Source organism: Salmo salar, chromosome 10 (assembly GCF_965601325.2).
Source record: "Salmo salar chromosome 10, fSalSal1, whole genome shotgun sequence".
In the NCBI taxonomy this organism is placed as follows: domain Eukaryota; kingdom Metazoa; phylum Chordata; class Actinopteri; order Salmoniformes; family Salmonidae; genus Salmo; species Salmo salar.
In genome coordinates this window covers 109164061-109184737 of record NC_138300.1, presented here as the reverse complement: position 1 = coordinate 109184737, position 20677 = coordinate 109164061, and the positions used below count along the sequence as shown (strand labels likewise).

The 20677-nt window shown below is 44.0% G+C and overlaps 2 protein-coding genes across 4 annotated transcripts in view; both read left to right on the top strand.

Moving 5' to 3' along the window:
- Positions 1 to 10977, top strand: part of ppfibp2b (PPFIA binding protein 2b) — an 80763-nt gene extending 69786 nt beyond the window's left edge. Inside the window, 7 exon segments of the mRNA XM_082957367.1 lie at positions 4649 to 4799; positions 6153 to 6264; positions 6384 to 6472; positions 6614 to 6736; positions 8523 to 8648; positions 9251 to 9439; positions 10096 to 10977. Of these exon segments, the coding sequence (XP_082813493.1) occupies positions 4649 to 4799; positions 6153 to 6264; positions 6384 to 6472; positions 6614 to 6736; positions 8523 to 8648; positions 9251 to 9439; positions 10096 to 10299 (994 nt within the window). The 3' untranslated portion in view covers positions 10300 to 10977.
- Positions 10978 to 11267: 290 nt separating this feature from the next.
- On the top strand, positions 11268 to 17418 carry rep15 (RAB15 effector protein). 3 transcript variants are annotated; one of them, XR_014379131.1, is made up of 4 exons: positions 11268 to 11857; positions 12136 to 13742; positions 13967 to 15090; positions 16446 to 17418. XR_014379131.1 is itself a non-coding variant. In XM_082957369.1 (4 exons), the coding sequence occupies exon 4, from the start codon at positions 14006 to 14008 to the stop codon at positions 14879 to 14881; it is 876 nt and encodes a 291-aa protein (XP_082813495.1). In that variant the 5' UTR covers positions 11268 to 11857; positions 12136 to 12268; positions 13683 to 13742; positions 13967 to 14005; the 3' UTR covers positions 14882 to 17418. The 3 variants fall into 3 exon arrangements, 2 of the variants coding, with proteins under 2 accessions (XP_082813495.1, XP_082813494.1); XM_082957369.1 differs by having other exon boundaries at positions 12136 to 12268; positions 13683 to 13742; positions 13967 to 17418; XM_082957368.1 differs by having other exon boundaries at positions 13967 to 17418.
- Positions 17419 to 20677: the final 3259 nt, after the last annotated feature.

Sequence of the window (20677 nt, the reverse complement as noted above, 5' to 3'; positions counted from 1 at the left end):
TGTTATACAATACATGCATGTTTTGTTCAATCAAGTTCATATTTATATCAAAAACCAGCTTTTTACATTAGCATGTGACGTTCAGAACTAGCATACCCACCGAAACTTCCGGTGAATTTACTAAATTACTCAGGATAAACGTTCACAAAAAACATAAAATTATTTTAAGAATTATAGATACAGAACTCCTTTATGCAATCGCTATGTCCGATTTTAAAATAGCTTTTCGGTGAAAGCACATTTTGCAATATTCTGAGTAGATAGCCCGGCCATCATGGCTAGCTATTTTGGCACCCACCAAGTTTGGCACTCAACAAACTCAGATTTACTATAAGAAAAATTGGATTACCTTTGCTGTTCTTCGTCAGAATGCACTCCCAGGACTTCTACTTCAACAACAAATGTTGGTTTGGTTCCAAATAATCCATAGTTATATCCAAATAGCTGCGTTTGTTCTTGCGCTCAAGACACTATCCGAAGGGTGACACGCCGGCGCGTATCGTGACAAATAAATGCAAAATATTCCATTACCGTACTTCAAAGTGTCACGTCCTGACCAGCAGATGGAGCTATTGTATTAGTTTTGGGGTCAGGACGTGGCAGTTTTGTGTGTGAATGTTTGTTGGTGATTGGGACTTCCAATTGAAGGCAGGTGTGTTGAGTTGCCTTTGATTGGAAGTCCTATATAGGTGTGTGTGTTTTTCTTTGGGGTTGTGGGTAGTTGTTTTTGCACTGCGTTTGTATAGCCTGTAAAACTGCTGCTGTCGTCATCTTTATTGTTTTGTCAGTGAATACTTTACTCCTTTTTTTAAATTAAAACCATGAGTATTCACATTCTCGCTGCGCCTTGGTCCTCTTGTCTCCAGTACGACATTTTCCGCGATGAGTACGACATTTTTTGTGACAGAACCCACCACCAAAGGACCAAGCAGCGGACGAACGAGGAGGAAGGATGGACATGGGAGGACAAGTTAAGGGAGCTAAGGGAACCCGAGAGGCAGCCCCAATACATTTTTTTGGGGGGGGGCACAAGGGCTGTTTGACGGGGCAAGGATGGAGCCCCAGGCCAGCTCCCCGCACTAGCCCTGAGGTGCGTGTCTCCAGGTTGGCACATCTAGTACCAGCCCCACGCATCAGGCGTCTAGTGCGTCAGCCCAGGCTCGCCAGTCAACAGTCACCAGAGCTGCCCGCCAGTCGTAAGTCGCCAGAGCTGCCCGCCAGTCGTAAGTCGCCAGAGCTGCCCGCCAGTCGTAAGTCGCCAGAGCTGCCCGCCAGTCGTAAGTCGCCAGAGCTGCCCGCCAGTCGTAAGTCGCCAGAGCTGCCCGCCAGTCGTAAGTCGCCAGAGCTGCCCGCCAGTCGTAAGTCGCCAGAGCTGCCCGCCAGTCGTAAGTCGCCAGAGCTGCCCGCCAGTCAGGAGATGCCAGAGCGGCCCGACTGCCCGGAGATGCCAGAGCGGCCCGACTGCCCGGAGCTGCCAGAGCGGCCCGACTGCCCGGAGCTGCCAGAGCGGCCCGACTGCCCGGAGCTGCCAGAGCGGCCCGACTGCCCGGAGCTGCCAGAGCGGCCCGACTGCCCGGAGCTGCCCGAGCGGCCAGACTGCCCTCCGGCCCTGCCCGAGTGGCCAGACTGCCCTCCGGCCCAGCCCGAGGGGCCCTCCTGTCCTCCGGCCCAGCCCGAGTGGCCCTCCTGTCCTCCGGCCCAGCCCGAGTGGCCCTCCTGTCCTCCTGCCCAGCCCGAGTGGCCCTCCTGTCCTCCGGCCCAGCCCGAGTGGCCCTCCTGTCCTCCGGCCCAGCCCGAGTGGCCATCCTGTCCTCCGGCCCAGCCCGAGTGGTCCGTCTGCCAGGGTCAGCCCGAGTGGCCCGTCTGCCCGGCGCAGCTAGCGGCGCCACCGAAGTGGGCGACGCCGAAGGTGGAGCGAGGTCCACGTCCTGCACCTGAGCCACCTCCAGGATAGGTGGGTTGGGGAGGAAGGGTGTAGCACAGTGCCGTCGTTGACGGCAGCCACCCTCCCTTCCCTCCCTTATTGTTTAGGGGTTATTGTTTAACCTGTTAGGGCTAGGGGGCAGTATTGACACGGCTGGATAAAAAACGTACCCGATTTAATCTGGTTACTACTCCTGCCCAGTAACTAGAATATGCATATAATTATTGCCTTTGGATAGAAAACACTCCAAAGTTTCTAAAACTGTTTGAATGGTGTCTGTCAGTATAACAGAACTCAAATGGCAGGTCAAAACCTGAGAGATTCCTTTACAGGAAGTGGCCTGTCTGACCATTTATTGTCTTTCTTTGACATCTCTTTCCAAAACTTAGGATCTCTGCGGTAACGTGACACTTCCCACGGCTCCAATAGGCTCTCAGAGCCCGGGAAAAACCTGAATGTCGTCATTCCAGCCCCAGGCTGAAACACATTATCGCCTTTCTCAAGTGGTCGATCAAGGGACAGTGGGCTTAGGCGCGTGCACTGGCCGCCCCCGTCTTTCTGTTTTTTCCTCTGTTTACCGAAAAGGAGATTCCCGGTTGGAATATTATCGCTTTTTTACGAGATAAATTGCATAAAAATTGATTTTAAACAGCGGTTGACATGCTTCGAAGTACGGTAATGGAATATTTAGACATTTTTTGTCACGAATTGCGCCATGCTCGTAACCCTGATTTACCATTTCGGATAGTGTCTGGAACGCACGAACAAAACGCCGCTATTTGGATATAACGATGGATTATTTGGGACCAAACCAACATTTGTTATTGAAGTAGAAGTCCTGGGAGTGCATTCTGACGAAGACAACAAAGGTAATAACATTTTTGTTATAGTAAATCTGATTTTGGTGAAGGCTAAACTTGCCGGGTGTCTAAATAGCTAGCCCGTGATGGCTGGGCTATGTACTTAGAATATTGCAAAATGTGCTTTCACCAAAAAGCTATTTTAAAATCGGACATATCGAGTGCATAGAGGAGTTCTGTATCTATAATTCTTAAAATAATTGTTATGCTTTTTGTGAACGTTTATCGTGAGTAATTTAGTAAATTGTTAGTAAATTCCCCGGGAGTTTGCGGGGGGTATGCTAGTTCTGAACGTCCAATGCTAATGTAAAAAGCTGTTTTTTGATATAAATATGAACTTGATTGAACAAAACATGCATGTATTGTATAACATAATGTCCTAGGGTTGTCATCTGATGAAGATCATCAAAGGTTAGTGCTGCATTTAGCTGTCTTCTGGGTTTTTGTGACATTATATGCTAGCTTGAAAAATGGGTGTCTGATTATTTCTGGCTGGGTACTCTGCTGACATAATCTAAAGTTTTGCTTTCGTTGTAAAGCCTTTTTGAAATCGGACAGTGTGGTTAGATTAACGAGAGTCTTGTCTTTAAATAGCTGTAAAATAGTCATATGTTTGAGAAATTGAAGTAATAGGATTTTTAAGGTATTTGAAAATCGCGCCACTGGATTACATTGGCTGTTGCGTAGGTGGGCTAGCCCAGAAAGGTTAATGGGTTTTTGTTGGGGATTTTTTGTTGTTGTGTGTTTTCTGTTAGTAGGTGCATTCCGGGGTCTGCACCTTGAGGGGGGGGGGGGGGGGGGGGGTACTGTCACGTCCTGACCAGCAGATGGAGCTATTGTATTAGTTTTGGGGTCAGGACGTGGCAGTTTTGTGTGTGAATGTTTGTTGGTGATTGGGACTTCCAATTGAAGGCAGGTGTGTTGAGTTGCCTTTGATTGGAAGTCCTAGATAGGTGTGTGTGTTTTTCTTTGGGGTTGTGGGTAGTTGTTTTTGCACTGCGTTTGTATAGCCTGTAAAACTGTTGCTGTCGTCATCTTTATTGTTTTGTCAGTGAATACTTTACTCCTTTTTTTAAATTAAAACCATGAGTATTCACATTCTCGCTGCGCCTTGGTGCTCTTGTCTCCAGTACGACATTTTCCGTGACGAGTACGACATTTTTTGTGACACAAAGCATGTCAAACGCTGTTTAAAATACATTTTTATGCGATTTTTCTCGTAAAATAGCGATAATATTCCGACCGGGCGACGTTGTTTTCGTTCAAAGACTGAAAATGTAAAATGGACTCTTCATGTGCACGTGCGCACCTGTTTCATTGTTCTCAGATCGACCACTATCCAAATGCGCTACTGTTTTTCAGCCAGGGACTGCAGAGTCATCATTCAACATTCTGGCGCCTTCTGAGAGCCTATGGGAGCCTTAGAAAATGTCACGTTACAGCAGAGATCCTCTATTTTCCATAAAGAGTCTATAGAAGGCCAAGAAATGGTTAGAGAGGGCACTTCCTGTATGCAATCTTCTCAGGTTTTGGCCTGCCATATGAGTTCTGTTATACTCACAGACACCATTCAAACAGTTTTAGAAACTTTTGGGTGTTTTCTATCCAAATCAAACAATTATATGCATATTCTAGTTTCTGGGCAGGAGTAATAACCAGATTAAATCAGGTACGTTTTTTTATCCGGACGTGAAAATACTGCCCCCTATCCTAAACATGTTAAACATGTGCATGTGACAGAGAATATACAAAAAAGCCAAAGTATTTACATTTAGTCATTTGGCAGACTCTCTTATCCAGAGTGACTTACAGTTAGTAAAAATGTTCCAGTCTTGATGATCCAATTGTCTCTCCTCTCCTGCAGGGATTTGAAGACACCCTTCTCCAAGTGGACTCCAGAGCAGGTCTGTTGCTGGCTAGAGGAGAGTGGGCTGGACCAGTATGTGATTCTGGCCCGACATTGGGCCAACAGTGGGCAGACCCTACTCTCCGCCTCACCACAGGACTTAGAGAAGGTATAGTCCAAAAAATTACCCAGCTTACATATTTGGTTTACAGAACATTGTTGGAAAGTTATTTGTCAAATAAGCAAAGGAGATCCTTCAGGGAACATCATTGTTTGGACGCAAAGGAGCTCCTTCAGGGAACATCATTGTTTGGACGCAAAGGAGATCCTTCAGGGAACGTAGTTGTTTGGACGCAAAGGTGATCCTTTAGGGAACGTCGTTGTTTGGACGCAAAGGAGATCCTTCAGGGAACGTAGTTGTTTGGATGCAAAGGAGATCCTTTAGGGAACGTAGTTGTTTGGATGCAAAGGAGATCCTTTAGGGAACGTCATTCTTTGGACGCAAATTAGATCCTTCAGGGAACGTAGTTGTTTGGACGCAAAGGAGATCCTTCAGGGAACATTGTTGTTTAGATTCAAATGAGATCCTTCAGGGAATGTTGTTGTTTGGCGGCAGATTAGATCCTTCAGGGAACGTAGATGTTTCGACGCAAAGGAGATCCTCCAGGGAACATCGTTGTTTGGATGCAAAGGAGATCCTCCAGGGAACATCATTGTTTGGACGCATAGGAGATCCTCCAGGGAACATCATTGTTTGGACGCAAAGGAGATCCTTCAGGGAACGTCGTTGTTTGGACGCAAAGGAGATCCTTCAGGGAACGTCGTTGTTTGGACGCAAAGGAGATCCTTCAGGGAACGTCGTTGTTTGGACACAAAGGAGATCCTTCAGGGAACGTCGTTGTTTGGATGCAAAGGGGATCCTTCAGGGAACATCGTTGTTTGGATGCAAAGGGGATCCTTCAGGGAACACCGTTGTTTGGATGAAAAGGAGATCCTTCAGGGAACATCATTGTTTGGAATTAATGGACATCCTTCAAGGAACATCGTTGTTTGGATGCAAATTAGATCCTTCAGGGAACGTAGTTGTTTGGATGTAAAGGAGATCCTCCAGGGAACATCATTGTTTGGACACAAAGGAGATCCTTAAGGGAACGTCGTTGTTTAGATGCATCATTCTCATCACCATCTAGTTCTATCTGTCTAGTTCTCAAGAAGCCATTTCGTTCCTCCTTTCACGTCGTCATGTTGCTGGACTTTTATCTTTGTTGGTTTTAGCAAGTTTGGAGCTATATTTCACATGTAGCTTCACTCATTGTTTCTATTTTACAGGTTCCCGCACCAAATGTCATACCAATGTATGCAGGACAAACTATTTTGTTTGGATCGTAATCACAATTGTAAAATAGTGTGCAAAGTGATTCCAAATCTAGTCATTTCCAAAACTGTCAATTCCAGCACTCATCTTGTAGAAAGGGATTGTGTTCATAACCTGGATTAATCTTAATCTTAATCTTGGTATCAGGAAATGGGGATTAAGAATCCACTGCACAGGAAGAAGTTGCAGTTGGCCCTCAAGTCCTTCAGCACCAAAATGACTGAGAAATCCTCTGAACTGGACCACATCTGGGTCACACGTATGTATCAGGACACAGTAGAGGTCATCAACATATTCACTCAACATTCAGCAAACTTGGTGCTGTATTCTGTATAATCAATCCGGCAAAATTGGTTGTCATGTTGTTTATCCTCAAAGGTTGGCTTGATGACATTGGTTTACCTCAATACAAGGGTCAGTTTCACGAGGGAAGAGTGGACGGCAGAATGATTCAGTACTTGACAGTGGTAAGTACATTCATTGGTTTTCATTGTAGGCTTACTAGTTTTTGTCTCACTGTCTCAAGGGTCTTCCTTTTTAAATACAGCTTAAATAAATAAATACAAATTAAGAAAACGTGAAAGACTTCTATTTGATGTTTCCCTCAGAATGACCTCTTGTTCCTGAAAGTGACCAGTCAGCTCCATCATCTCAGTGTGAAGTGTGCTATCCACGTCCTCCACGTCAACAAGTTCAACCCCAACTGCCTGAAGAGAAGACCTGGAGATGAGGTGAGACGTGTGTGTGCACATTTTATAGGAGGTTTTCTGTTTACACAATATATACAGTTGAAGTCGGAAGTTTACATACACCTTAGCCAAATGCATTTAAACTCAGTTTTTCACAATTCCTGACATTTAAACCTAGTTACAATACCCTGTTTTAGGTCAGTTACCACTTTATTTTAAGAATGTGAAATGTTAGAATAATAGTAGAGAATTATTTATTTCAGGTTTTATTTCTTTCATCACATTCAGAAGATGACATACACTCAATTAGTATTTGGTAGTATTGCCTTTAAATTGTTTAACTTGGGTCAAACGTTTCAGATAGCCTTCCACCAGCTTCCCACAATAAGTTGGGTGAATTTTGGCCCATTCCTCCTGACAGAGCTGGTGTAACTGAGTCAGGTTTGTCAGCCTCCTTGCTCACACACACTTTTTCAGTTCTGCCCACAAATTGTCTATAGGATTGAGGTCAGGTCTTTGTGATGGCCACTCCAATACCTTGACTTTGTTGTCCTTAAGCCATTTTTCCGCAACTTTGGAAGAATGCTTGGGGTCATTGTTCATTTGGAAGACCCATTTGCGACCAAGCTTTAACTTCCTGACTGATGTCTTGAGATGTTGCTTCAATATATCCCTATAATTTTCCTGCCTCATGATGCCATCTATTTTGTGGAGTTGATGTCATCTATTTTGTGAAGTGCACCAGTCCCTCCTGCAGCAAAGCACCCCCACAACATGATGCTGCCTCCCCCGTTCTTCACGGTTGGGATGGTGTTCTTCAGCTTGCAAGAATCCCCCTTTTTCTTTCAAACATAACGATGGTCATTATTGCCAAACAGTTCTATTTTTGTTTCATCAGACCAGAGGACATTTCTCAAAAAAGTACGATCTTTGTCCCCAATTGCAGTTGCAAACCGTAGTCTGGCTTTTTTTTATGCCAGTTTTGGAGCAGTGGCTTCTTCCTTGCTGAGTGGCCTTTCAGGTTATGTCGATATAGGACACATTTTACTGTGGATATAGATACTTTGTACCTGTTTCCTCCAGCATCTTCACAAGGTCCTTTGCTGTTGTTCTGGGATTGATTTGCACTTTTCGCACCAATGTACATTCATCACTAGGAGACAGAACGTGTCTCCTTCCTGAGCGGTATGACGGTTGCGTGGTGCCATGGTGTTTGTACTTGCGCACTATTGTTTGTACAGATGAACGTGGTACCTTCAGGTGTTTGGAAATTGCTCCCAAGGATGAACCAGACTTGTGTAGGTCTTAAATTTTTTTCTGAGGTCTTGGCTGATTTCTTTTCATTTTCCCATGATGTCAAGCAAAGAGGCACTGAGTTTGAAGGTAGACCTTGAAATACATCCACAGGTGCACCTCCAATTGACTCAAATGATGTCAATTAGCCTATCAGGAGCTTCTAAAGCCATGACATCATTTTCTGGAATTTTGCAAGCTGTTTAAAGGCACAGTCAACTTAGTGTGTGTAAACTTCTGACCCACTGGAATTGTGATACAGTGCCATAAGTGAACTAATCTGTCTGTAAACAATTGTTGGAAAAATGACTTGTGTCATGCACAAAGTAGATGTCCTAACCGACTTGCCAAAACAATAGTTTGTTAACAAGAAATTTGTTGAGTGGTTGAAAAATGAGTTTTAATGACTCCAATCTAAGTGTATGTAAACTTCCAACTTCAACTGTAGCTGTGTTTTGCTGTGACAATATAGGTCAAATGAAGATCCTACATTTGTAGTTGTGTTTTCTCATACATGTTTCATATTTCCTGCTAGAACAAGACTTCTCCCTCGGAGGTGGTTCAGTGGTCTAACCACAGAGTGATGGAGTGGCTTCGCTCAGTGGACCTGGCAGAATACGCACCCAACCTGAGGGGCAGTGGGGTGCACGGGGGCCTCATCGTAAGTAACCTGAGGGTCAGCGGGGTGCACGGGGGCCTCATTGTAAGTAACCTGAGGGGCAGCGGGGTTCCCGGGGGCCTCATCGTAAGTAACCTGAGGGGCAGCGGGGTGCACGGGGGCCTCATCGTAAGTAACCTGAGGGGCAGCGGGGTGCACGGGGGCCTCATTGTAAGTAACCTGAGGGGCAGCGGGGTGCACGGGGGCCTCATCGTAAGTAACCTGAGGGGCAGCGGGGTGCACCGGGGTCCTCATCGTAAGTAACCTGAGGGGCAGTGGGGTGCACGGGGGCCTCATCGTAAGTAACCTGAGGGGCAGCGGGGTGCACGGGGGCCTCATCGTAAGTAACCTGAGGGGCAGCGGGGTGCACCGGGGCCTCATCGTAAATACACACACCACATGACTGAATCAGCCCCTTCTTATACCTTTCTACTGTATATCAGCTCAGGTACATTTGGATACAGTCAGACATACAGTTCAAGACTCCCTAAAGCCAAGTTTATTTTGAATTAATCTATTTTACCAATTCATTCCATCTCAGTTTTCTGTGTAATTGTCTGTATGTAGCATGTATCTTCCTCTGAATCTTCTCTAATGACCCCTAGATTCTGGAGCCTCGTTTTAACTCAGATACCCTGGCCATGCTGCTGAACATCCCCCCTCAGAAGACCCTGCTGCGACGTCACCTGGCCACCAACTTCAACATGCTGGTGGGCTCCCAGGCTCAGCAGGAGAAGAGGGAGTTCATGGAGTCTTCAGGCTACGCTCCGCTCAGCACCACAGCCAAAGTCAGGGTAAGAGATGACAGTACTGTACTGTAGTAGGCCCAGGGCTGAACCACCACACTGTTAGGAGCCCTCTTTTTTTCATTCTTCCTCTCACTCTCCTCTTTCTCTCTCCCACTCTCTCTCTCCCCTTCCTCTCTCTCTCTGCCCCCCCACTCTCTCTCTCTGCCCCCCCACTCTCTCTCCCCCTCCTCCCTCTCTCTGCCCCCCACTCTCTCCTCTTTTTCTCTCTCTCTCTCTCTCTCTCCTCTTTCTCTCTCTCACCTCTTTCTCTCTCTTTCCCGCTAACCTCCTCCCCTTCCTCATCTCTTTAGAGAGACAGACAACACCTTAATCCTCAGTGTGATACCTCAGACCTGGCAAAGCTCTAAGACCACCTAGCAGCTTTGCGTGCAGCAGGCTTTTGTAGCACCAGCTCATGTCTAAGACTCACTGCTTTGTTAAGGCTAGCAGAAAATGTGCTGAGGAAAAATTTTGCAATAGCATAATGTACTTAGTCAGCACAATTAGGCTTAAAGGAACCTTTTATAGCAGCACTGCCTATTTTCTATGGTGTTTAGAAATCTATTCACTGATGTTGGTTAAAGGGCTAGAATAGAAGTGACACACAGCTTTATCTCAGTCTGTTCGTAAACCATGTTCCCTCTGTGCTATCTCCTGTTCAGCCAAAGAAGTTGGGCTTCTCAAACTTCGGCCACCTGAGGAAGAAGAGGTGTGACGAGTCAACAGACTACATTTGCCCCCTGGAGGCGGCCCAGGTCCAGGCGGTGCTGAACGGGGCCCACCGGCCCTACTCCGGCTTCAGGGGCCTCAGCCCCATCCTAGATAGAGACCCAGACAGAGGGGAGCAGGTGGGGCCAAACAGCTGATGATGTCAAACTACTGTACCTACCTACCCATCACTACTCAGCTTGCAGCCAATAACCCCACCTCTTCCTGCCATACCTATTCAACCCACCCCAGTACACCCACCTCCACACCCCTTACGTGCCATCATCTAACAATCAACCCCAGCCTCAGGCATGAGCTGCACTCTGGACACTTAAGAGTGGATGGTGAGTGGGATAGCTCACCGCTCCTATGTTCTCGGTGGATTCATAAGCCTAGTGTTCAGCTGTGATCTATCACCTCACCCCTTTAATGCAGTAGGATAATACTACTATTGTAAACAATATTGTGCATCATTTGAATGATCATTTTAACACCTGTATTTGAGATTCACATAATGGTATTCATCCATTGTTTTTAAATATATTCGTCAGACAGTTATGGATGAACTTGTGCAATATTTGCATATGGAGGAATGCATTTCATATATTTATGTTGGTAAATAAATTGAAAGAAGTGCAATGAGATTTTATAGCTGTGCACATTTTGATGGATTCCAGATTGTGATTACGCACTGTTATTTTCATATATGACTGTTATAATATTTTTATAGTTAAAGATAACGCTTCAATCAAAGAATCCCTCGTTGTCATTAATTGTAAATAGCATTATCCAAATCCATCAATAAAAATCGTAAGTGTTTTATTCTTCCTGATAAATTCTATTCAATCTTTATTCAAAGTATGCTTTTGTCATTAGAGAAGGAGACAGTAGTCTTGTCTCCGTTTTACGATGAAATTATGCTCATTTTAAGTAAACTTGAATCAAAGAGACACTAGTAATGAAATACATTGTGCAGTGCAGAGACATCAGCATGCATCATTAATTAACCATTATCATTCACTAACTGGCTCATCAATTCTTCTGATCATCATGATTGACCCATTATATGCAAGATGGAGTAGTGCATGTTGGAGCACCTTGGGGGGGGGGGGGGGGGGGGGGGGGGGACTCAACCATCTTCAGGTACATCTTTATCATAAATCCATAATGGCCACGTTCTAGGCTGACTACACTGCAGACACCTGCCAGATCTCACAACACCTGGATATGTATCTAAATTACATATCAGCTAATCACATCATATTGCAGTCTGATACCCGACTGCACAGTTGATGACATGGCACGTAATCATTGGTTTATGCAATGCAACGACTGCAATGTAGTTGGCATGGAATGTGACCTATGACTTGATCAGTGGTGCTTGCTTAACAGCTAGATCCTTCTACCCTGCCACCCATCATGCATGGGACTAAACAAAGCACTGTGTATTATGTCATTGATGACCTGGCCTGTCAGTAGTACAAGTAGCTCTAGGACTAGGGGCTCTATTCAATCCATATTGCGGACATTCAGCGTTACTGCATTCACAAGAAATGCTGCATATGTCAGCTCAATCGGAGATGAACTTCAACGATCCAGTTTGAATGGAGCCCCTGGGTGTTGTGTTTGATGAAAGGCCTGACTTTGCAGATGGTGGTGACAGAGGGGCCCGTGCTGCAGATAGAAGCTCTGTCTGATGGAATCAACCAACTCACGGTAAGTAGCTCCTCGGTCAGTCTCATTCAACAAGCTTTTTATATCTGTTTAATTAAATAACCAGATAACAAAGTATTTCCTTTTAAGCTGTTGTGTTTTACTTTTCTCCTCAATGCTGTGGTACTATGCTGTTATTATATTTGCTGACGGCAGGCGTTGCAACTGAACAAACATTTTGAATTTACTTTGTTGGGACATTAGCCTTAAGCCTTTAACTGACACACATTGCAGCATAACACACCCTGCTAACCCCAGCCCCTGGCCCTTCTTGCTTTCAGTATTTGCTTAGCCGAGATGAGGTTCTGAAGGAGATGAGACGCCCTCAAACAGCACTAGTCTGAGAGGATGCCATGCTGGCCACACTAACCAACACAGCCAATCAACCAAGGGAAAGCGCGGTCCAAACTCAACGTAGGGGGCTTTACCAGCAACCTCAACTGGTCATATCCCTTATCTCATCATAATACAGGACTATAATGAACACTAGTTCTGTATTAGTGACAGAAACACAATGAACGCTGAAGCCATTCTGTCTTACGTGTGTCATTGGAGTGTAGCTCTTCCAAACTAAATAGTGAATAGTATGTACTTTGTCTTTTTGGTGAAAAGTATAGGCCTACCGCAAGCCTCTTAAACATGTATTAAAGTGCTCTTTTCCCTATGTAATCTATTTCCCTGTAATATCGGCCAAACTGTATTATTTTGTACAATATATGTACATATCATATTTTACAACTTGTTTGTTACATATACTGAACAAAAATATAAACACAACATGCAACAATTTCAAAGATTTTACTTCATATAACATCAGCACACGTGACCTGCGGTTGTGAGGTCGGTTGGATGTACTGCCAAATTCTCTAAAACAACATTGGAGGCCGCTTATGGTAGAAAAATGAACATTCAATTCTCTGGCAACAGCTCTGGTGGACATTCCTGCAGGCAGCATGCCAATTACATGCTCCCTCAAAACTTGAGACATCTGTGAAATTGTGTTGTGCGACAAAAGTGGCATATATTGTCCCCAGCACAATAAGCAATTCATTGTACCTTTATTTAACTAGGCAAGTCAGTTAATAACAAATTCTTATTTTCAATGACAGCCTAGGAACAGTGGGTTAACTGCCTTGTTCAGGGGCAGAACGACAGATTCCACCTTGTCAGCTCAGGGATTCGATCTTGCAACCTTTCGGTTACTAGTCCAACACTCTAACCACTAGGCTACGCTGCCACCCCACAATCTGTTTAATCCGCTTCTTGATATGTCACACCTGTCAGGTGGATGAATTATCATGGCAAAGGAGAAATGCTCACTAACAGGGATGTAAACAAATTTGTGCACAACATTTGAGAGAAATAAGCTTTTTGTGCATATGGAACATTTCTGGGATCTTTTATTTCAGCTCATGGAACATGGGACCAACACTTTACATGTTGCGTTTATATTTTTGTTCAGTATATGTTTTCAAGGTTACCTGGACACATCCCTGATTAAAATAAGGCACTAGGTCATACTGGAAACAAACACACCCAACACTTAATACAGCTAATTTGTATTGGAACAATAAGAAACAGGTTTTTCCATGTTTCCACACATAATTGGCATATATTTGTATAGGCAGACGTAGTCTTTGTGGTAAGTCCCTTTAACAAGTCACCAGACCAGAGGATCCCTTCTGTGAGAGAGCAAACACTAAGGGAAGCCTGCTCTCTAAGAGTTCGGTAACCCAGTGTACTGTCCAAAGCCAGGCATAACCTGTATGAGGATCCTTCTGCTGGTTGTTCATCTGCTTCAATCCAGCACATCCTAATATCTCACTAGGGTTCCAGAGAGGAGAGAGGGGCTGGAGCTGTTCCAAACATCAAAGGCAGACCCATACTGGTGAGTTTTCATTTCATTTAATAGGACTTTTTTGCCAATTTGGAGCAAACACAGTACAATCCAAATATGTTTGTAGTTTCTAAGGTCTGGGTTCCATTAGGGTTGGGTACCATCAACACTTATGTACCTTCAACCCCTGTTATTACACAAGTAGAATGTTGTAACCTTTATGTAAATGATCATTTCTACAACAATAAACTATACTGTTGTTATCACATGTTCAGGTTATAAGGGAAACCACCCTCTAACCTAGTCCTGTAGACATGGGGAAGATAGAGAGCAAACAACCAGCCCCGGACATTCCCAAGATAATCTCAACCTGGTGGGAGAGGCTACAGAAGAAGCCACCAGCTCCAACCATGACCATTCCAAACATGAACTTTAACTTCCCAACCCTGTGGGGAAGGAGAGAGAGCAAGCTACCAGACCCAGACATACCCAGTATATTCTCCACTCTGTGGAGAACCCCCAACAACGCCAATGATTTTGTCCCTCTATTCAACGACTGTGTGGGGATAGCTGCAGCTAGGACCCAGGAGTACCTCCTGTTCCTGGACCCAGAGGACAAGTTCCAGCCTAGCCCGGCAGCCCTCAATGATATCTTCCTAATGACCTACATCACCCAGAGCAGCCACCTCCACATGACCGACTCCTTCAACTGCACCACCATGACCAAGCAGCAGCGCATCCTCCTGGGTGCTGACTGGGTGTGGGCTGTGCTGGAGAGGCCCACCAAGAACCCCCGCATCCAGATCGCCGTGCAGATCCTGCACCTGCCCGAGAGGGGAGGGCCAGCCGAGGACATCCCCCCGGAGGTGTACACTGAATCCATGCAGATGGCCAAGATGGAGTCAGCTCATAAGAACAAGGCAGAGAGGATGGTGGATTTCTGTGCCTCCATCGGTAATGACTGCTACGCCCTCTTTCTCCTCTTTGGCCGCAAGGGCGACCCGGGCAACATTTACGGGGTGCTGAGCAACAACTTTCACGCTGCTATAGGGAAGACTAAGATCAACCGTGCACTCATTGAGAATTTCTTTAAAGGGTCCAGGTACTTACACACGCCCACTGGAATGCTACAGGCTATTGTCACCAAGAGAGATTCTGACCCTTTAACTTTGCTCATCAAGTTTACCTGACCAGTGTGACCGATGACAGAGCAGCCATATGGGACCTTTCAGATGACTCTGTTTACTGTAGTGTTTCACATGGGAGGATGGACTGTTGTGATTGGTGGGTTTATGCTTGCCTGGGACTTGGGGAACCAGTGTGCTGAAATTGGCCTGTGTCCATGTGTTGTTTGTGGACTACTGACCCATGCCTGCTGACAGCTGCTCACACCCCCGTGGTTAGTATTTCTGTTAGAGCTCTATTCAATCAGACCCGCTTTAGCCGACATCTGCATAGCGGTTGTTTTGGCGTGTCGGAGATGAAACTGCGTTAGAGCTGTCAAATCCAAAAGCGGCTCCTGACATTATACCTAAAGCGGATATTGCTATTGGCTGCACAGAGTCACATTAAGAGAAATACCATGCAGCCTTGTTTACAAGTTGGAACACTGGAATGTAAGATGGAATCTACACCTCCATTAAGATGATAGAAACCCTCATTATTTAGTTGAATGATTTTCAGTTTGAGCGTCATTATTTCTATATAGCCTACACTTTCTCCTTCTGAACTTCTAACGAAAGTGGGACGGGTGTGGCTTTGTGACAATGATCAAGAGCAGCTGCTCACCGATTTGACAGCTCCAATGCAGTTACACCTCCGACACAGCCAAAACATCAGCTATGTGGGTGTCGGCTATTGCCAGTTAATGCATGATCTGATTGAATCTAGGCCTTAATGGACTTAACACTTCACTGGCATTGCACTTATGTGGAAATTCACACAAACTACCTATCTGCTATCACTACTCATTGACATTAAAACCTCTGTACAGCTTATGTTGACATGGAAACTGATTTGCCACAAAATATTTTTGTATTTTCTAGGATGGACTTAATGACTGAACACATTGTGATAGCTTCACCCAAAACCAAATTCTAAGTTCATTTGATTAAGGTGGATTGTTCTCTTAAAGTTGAGTCAAAGTAGGAAATAACAGGATATAACAACAGTTCAAAAATAAATTAATTACATATTTCTGGATGTCTTGAGTTATCTTGTTTAGAAGAGGATTATTTATGTTGAGGATTATGCTCAGTGGTAAGTAGCATAATGTAAATGAAGGGATTTGTGTTTAAATATGCAGGTTTGCTAAGGCCTCATGTTATATATGCACAGTGTGGTGCCGAGAATAATACTACTCTTTCTCCCCAATACCACAAAGACATCAGATTATGTTTAGAGATGGATTTAATGAGTAATGAGATTCAACAAAACATCCAAATGCTTTAGATACAGTACATAATTAGAACAATTATTACTGAAACAGTTCAAACATACTAAAACCCAACTAACCTTTCACAGTATATCACACAAAAAAAGTTCTTTGAATGTTCAACATGCAAATATGACATTTGTTATTCAAAACGCTTGAGAATATCCTGTTGGTCTTCAAACGTAGGCTGTTACATTGTGTTCTACACACAGAATTCAATAGAACATATTGTCTTAAATGTCCTGGTGTGTTTTAATGTATCTGTGCCTAGTTGGAGGCCTGGGTGTTATCAGTATGTGAATGTGTTCTCTGTCTTGTAGCCCAGAGTGGAGAGGTTGGGGTGCCATGGATGCTGGGTCATGGGGGGTGGGCCACACATGACAATGAGCACATCGTTGGACGCCAGGGGAAGGTGCTCTTTCATCATATCAGCGTTCACAAACCCTGAGCTGTACTTCCAGTCTGTAATCAGAAGAAAACACGAGCTGAATTTAACCGTTTTTAATCAACAGATACGGATCAGCCCTGCAGGCCAATTAAATGATCACACCCTGTTAGCGAAGATGTGTTTCATTTATGTGGAACTAATGGATGAGTGCCAGGATAGACAATTAGCCAGAGCCTCATTTGCATACTGTACCATATGAGGAAGCTACAGTATAGCTGACGGGTCACATGGCAAAACAGAATCTAAATAGAACGTTTAGATCATAGCGATGTTGTGACATGATTGGAGGGGGACGAGTTTCCATTCATTCAGTTGACATCAGTAACAAACCAATTCAAAAGGGTTGCTGCAGGTGCACCTTTGGGGATTTTTTGGTTATTGTCTAGCAGTCAGTCAGTCAGTCCCTACAAAGGGTGTTATAATATGGTAACACAGCATGGTAAAAAAAATGTTTTGCAGTCTAACACGAATGATACAATGGTATTAGCCCATGACAACCCTGTACCTTAATCTTTTTTATCATGGAATACTATGGTCTTACCCTGTGGAGGCTTGTCTAGAGTGAACCACAAATTGAGTTGTTCAGAGTGACTCTTCAGCACCTTCTCTAGTTCCTCCCACAGTAGAATATCCTTAGTCTGGGGGCAAGAGACCATAATTAGAAGAAGGTTTACAATTGCTAGTGCTTCAACTGATATAGTATGTCATTGAGTCTTGTTAAACCATACTAAAGGTGAGACATTGATCTTGGTTGTCTATCATCAGATCGTCAATAAGTAAGCAGGTCTACACCTGTTGTATTCGGCGCATGTGACTAATAAAATTTGATTTGATTTTTGATTTGATGATTGTCATTGAAGTTGTATTCATAACAAGCTCTGTGTCCACTTCATTGATAATCCACTGTGATGGTTTAATACTGTGTGGGATGTGACTCTTCCCTGTATGCCGGTGAGACTGACCTGGTTAGCAAACATGAGGGAGCTCTTGGTGGCATCTGCAGGGTCTGCTGTAATACTGTGAATCAGCTGCAGCATAGAGGTAATCCCCGAAAAGCATTTAAGACAATTTGCAGTTTTTCAACTCAGAGCACATGAATTATGCTAAGAGAAACAGTTACACAAATTGTGTTTTCCTGAGGAGGAAGAAGACATGTCTCGTCCCAAAGAATTTATGCTACCCACGTATTTCTAAATAAATACTTGACACATACAGTTCCTACCTGTTCCACCAGCGATCATTCGCATACAGTATGTTTAATTGTGGACCTTAGCCTCAGACTTCTTATTAGGTTGAATGGCAAATTTGCTTTAAAATTGGGAGAAATTGGTTTCAATAAGGTTTGAGAAAGGGTTGATGCATTGTATTACATTGCCCTCTATTGGTCAAACAATGATAATGCCATGATGAAGCACAGCATGGTACACACCTTATTAGAATGACTAGATCACACACACACAGACACACAGCACACGACACACAGCACAGACACACACACACACACACACACACACCACACACACACACACACACACACACACACACACACACACACACACACCCCCCCCCCCCCCCCCCCCCCCCCCCCCCCCCTTATCATTTCTTGTGTATACAAGCAGGCCAGGTCCTCTGAAGTCTATTTTGTCTCCAATGCTCATGGCGTCCAGGGACTGGGACATCTTACCTCTGTCAGGATAGTTAGGGAGAATGTTTTTGTAGTACACCTGGGAAAACATAGGCACAAGTTATGATAAACTTTCCCCTACAAGTAATTCAAATTATTGAAATTCAATTCCAAACATCCAAATCCATCTTTATGGTGTCAGATCCTTGCTGTTATATTGTAAAAAGTCTGAACAAACTCAAATGATGTGTTTGAGAGGGCTGATGAATAAGAGTACCTTGACCACCAGGTCAACAAAGCCCTGGTCCTCATCCCTGGAGACAGGAGTGTAGTTTCCCATGGACCTTAGCTGACAGGTGCACATGCTGTCCTGGGTGGGTGGAAAGGGGTACATGGGGTGAAAGGGGCAGAAAAGTGATAGTACCATCTTCTCAGGCAGTCCTTGTGGTATTTATAAGTCCTTGATATACCCAGATAAGTAGGTCTCTGGTCTGATAGGATACTGGTGCTGTTGCATTGCCTGATGAATGAAATAAGTGTTTAGTGTAGCATCAGTACTTACTGGCAGTCCAAGGATGTGTGTTGAAGAGGGAAGTCCAAAGCGAAACCGCTTTGTATCATGGCTTACATCCTGCGCAGAAACAGAGCTGCAAAGTTGGAATACTGTAACTTTAATTTCACCGGCAGACCAACTCAATAGCAGCTTGAAGTTAGAAACCTTAACTATTATTTTAAATCAATCAATGACTAAAATACTAAGGGCTTGTTTCAATCTATATCGCTATAGAGTGATTGAAATGTAAAGGCAATGTGCCCTATCCCCGAGTAAAGTTCAAAAAGGCCACATCCAAACAGAGAGCCCCTTGGATGAGTGAGGACACTAATCAATGAAAGAGAAACTGCAGAAAGGCAGAGCAGAAGTGAAAAAAGCCAAAGTTGCAGGTCTATTATGATATCCTGAGAGAGCAACTTGACATACATAACAAGGCAATTAGAAATGCCAGACAGGCACATTATTCGAACTTGATCACTATTAATCAGAATAATTTGAGAGTGCTCTTCTCGAACATTGATTCCCTGATAAATCCTTCCCCCGCAAACCGATGTCAACTTTCCTCCACATCTAAATGTGATGAGTTTACGGCGTATTTCAGAGATAAGATTAGGCTGGGTATCAGTCAAACAAGACCTGACGAGAAGTTTGATATGTGTCCTAGCCTACCACGCAAAGGCACTATGGATTTATTTTCCCTGGTTGACACAGACATGCTGCAAGCTATTGTTAATCACTCCCTGTTCATATGCACTTTCCCCCCTGCTCTAAAAACTACTATGGTGAAACCCCTTCTGAAGAAATGTAATCTAGAATCTTCAGCATTTAGCAATTTTTGTCCAATCTCCAACTTTCCATTCTTGAGCAAAATTCTGGAGAAATTGGTGTTCAAACACCTAAATGATTTTTTAAATGCCAACTGTATTTTTGTTAAATTACAATTCCAATGATGTCCTTCTGGACAGACTGGAGAGGTGTGTTGCCCTCAGGTCCAGTTCTAAATTGGTTTAGGACCTATTTAACCGGTCAAGAGTTTTTTTCTCAACATTGATAAACATAACTCAGAGAAAATACATGTCACATGTGGCGTTCCACAAGGTTCGATTTTGGGTCCGGTACTGTTCAGTTTATATACAGGGGTATGTTATCAGAAAGCACAACATTGATTTTCATTGCTACACAGACGATACACAACTGTACATGTCTGTATCACCAGAGGATTTTAGCTCCACAGATAAATGATTAGACTGTATTAGTGATTTAAATACTTGGATGGCTCACAACTTCCTCCAGCTAAATCAAGTCAAGACCGAGGTAATTATTGTTGGATTCAAAACACAGAGAGAAAATCTAGCTGTAGATTTTAATTCATGGGCTATAAAGACAAAATACTAGGTAAAAAACCTACGTGTTATTTTAGATTCTTAACTAAATTTCGAATCACACATTAGGAATGTGACCAGCTTTTTACCACCTGAGGAACATTGCCAAGGTGCGGCCGTTTCTCTCTCAGGCTGATAAAGAGAGACTCATCCATGCTTTTATTACAAGCAGGCTAGACTACAGTAATGCTCTCCTGTCTGTGTTCTACCCAAAAAAGCCATTGGTCAACTGCAAAACATACATTTACATTTTAGTCATTGAGCAGATGCTCTTATCCAGAGCGACTTACAGTAGTGAATACATACATTTCATGCATTTTTTCTTTTTGTACTGGCCCCCCGTGGGAATCGAACCCACAACCCTGGCGTTGCACACACCATGCTCGACCAACTGAGCCACAGGGAAGGCTGACATACAGAATGCTGCAGCACAAGTACTGGCCAAGACCAGACGGAGAGCACATTACACTGGTTTTAAGATTTCTGCATTGGCTGCCTGTGAGTTTTAGAATTCATTTTAAGATTCTTCTGTTTTTTTTTGATCA

Excerpts from the sequence above, each read along its gene's own strand:
- rep15 (XM_082957369.1), top strand. The coding sequence starts at position 14,006 with ATGGGGAAGATAGAGAGCAAACAACCAGCCCCGGACATTCCCAAGATA.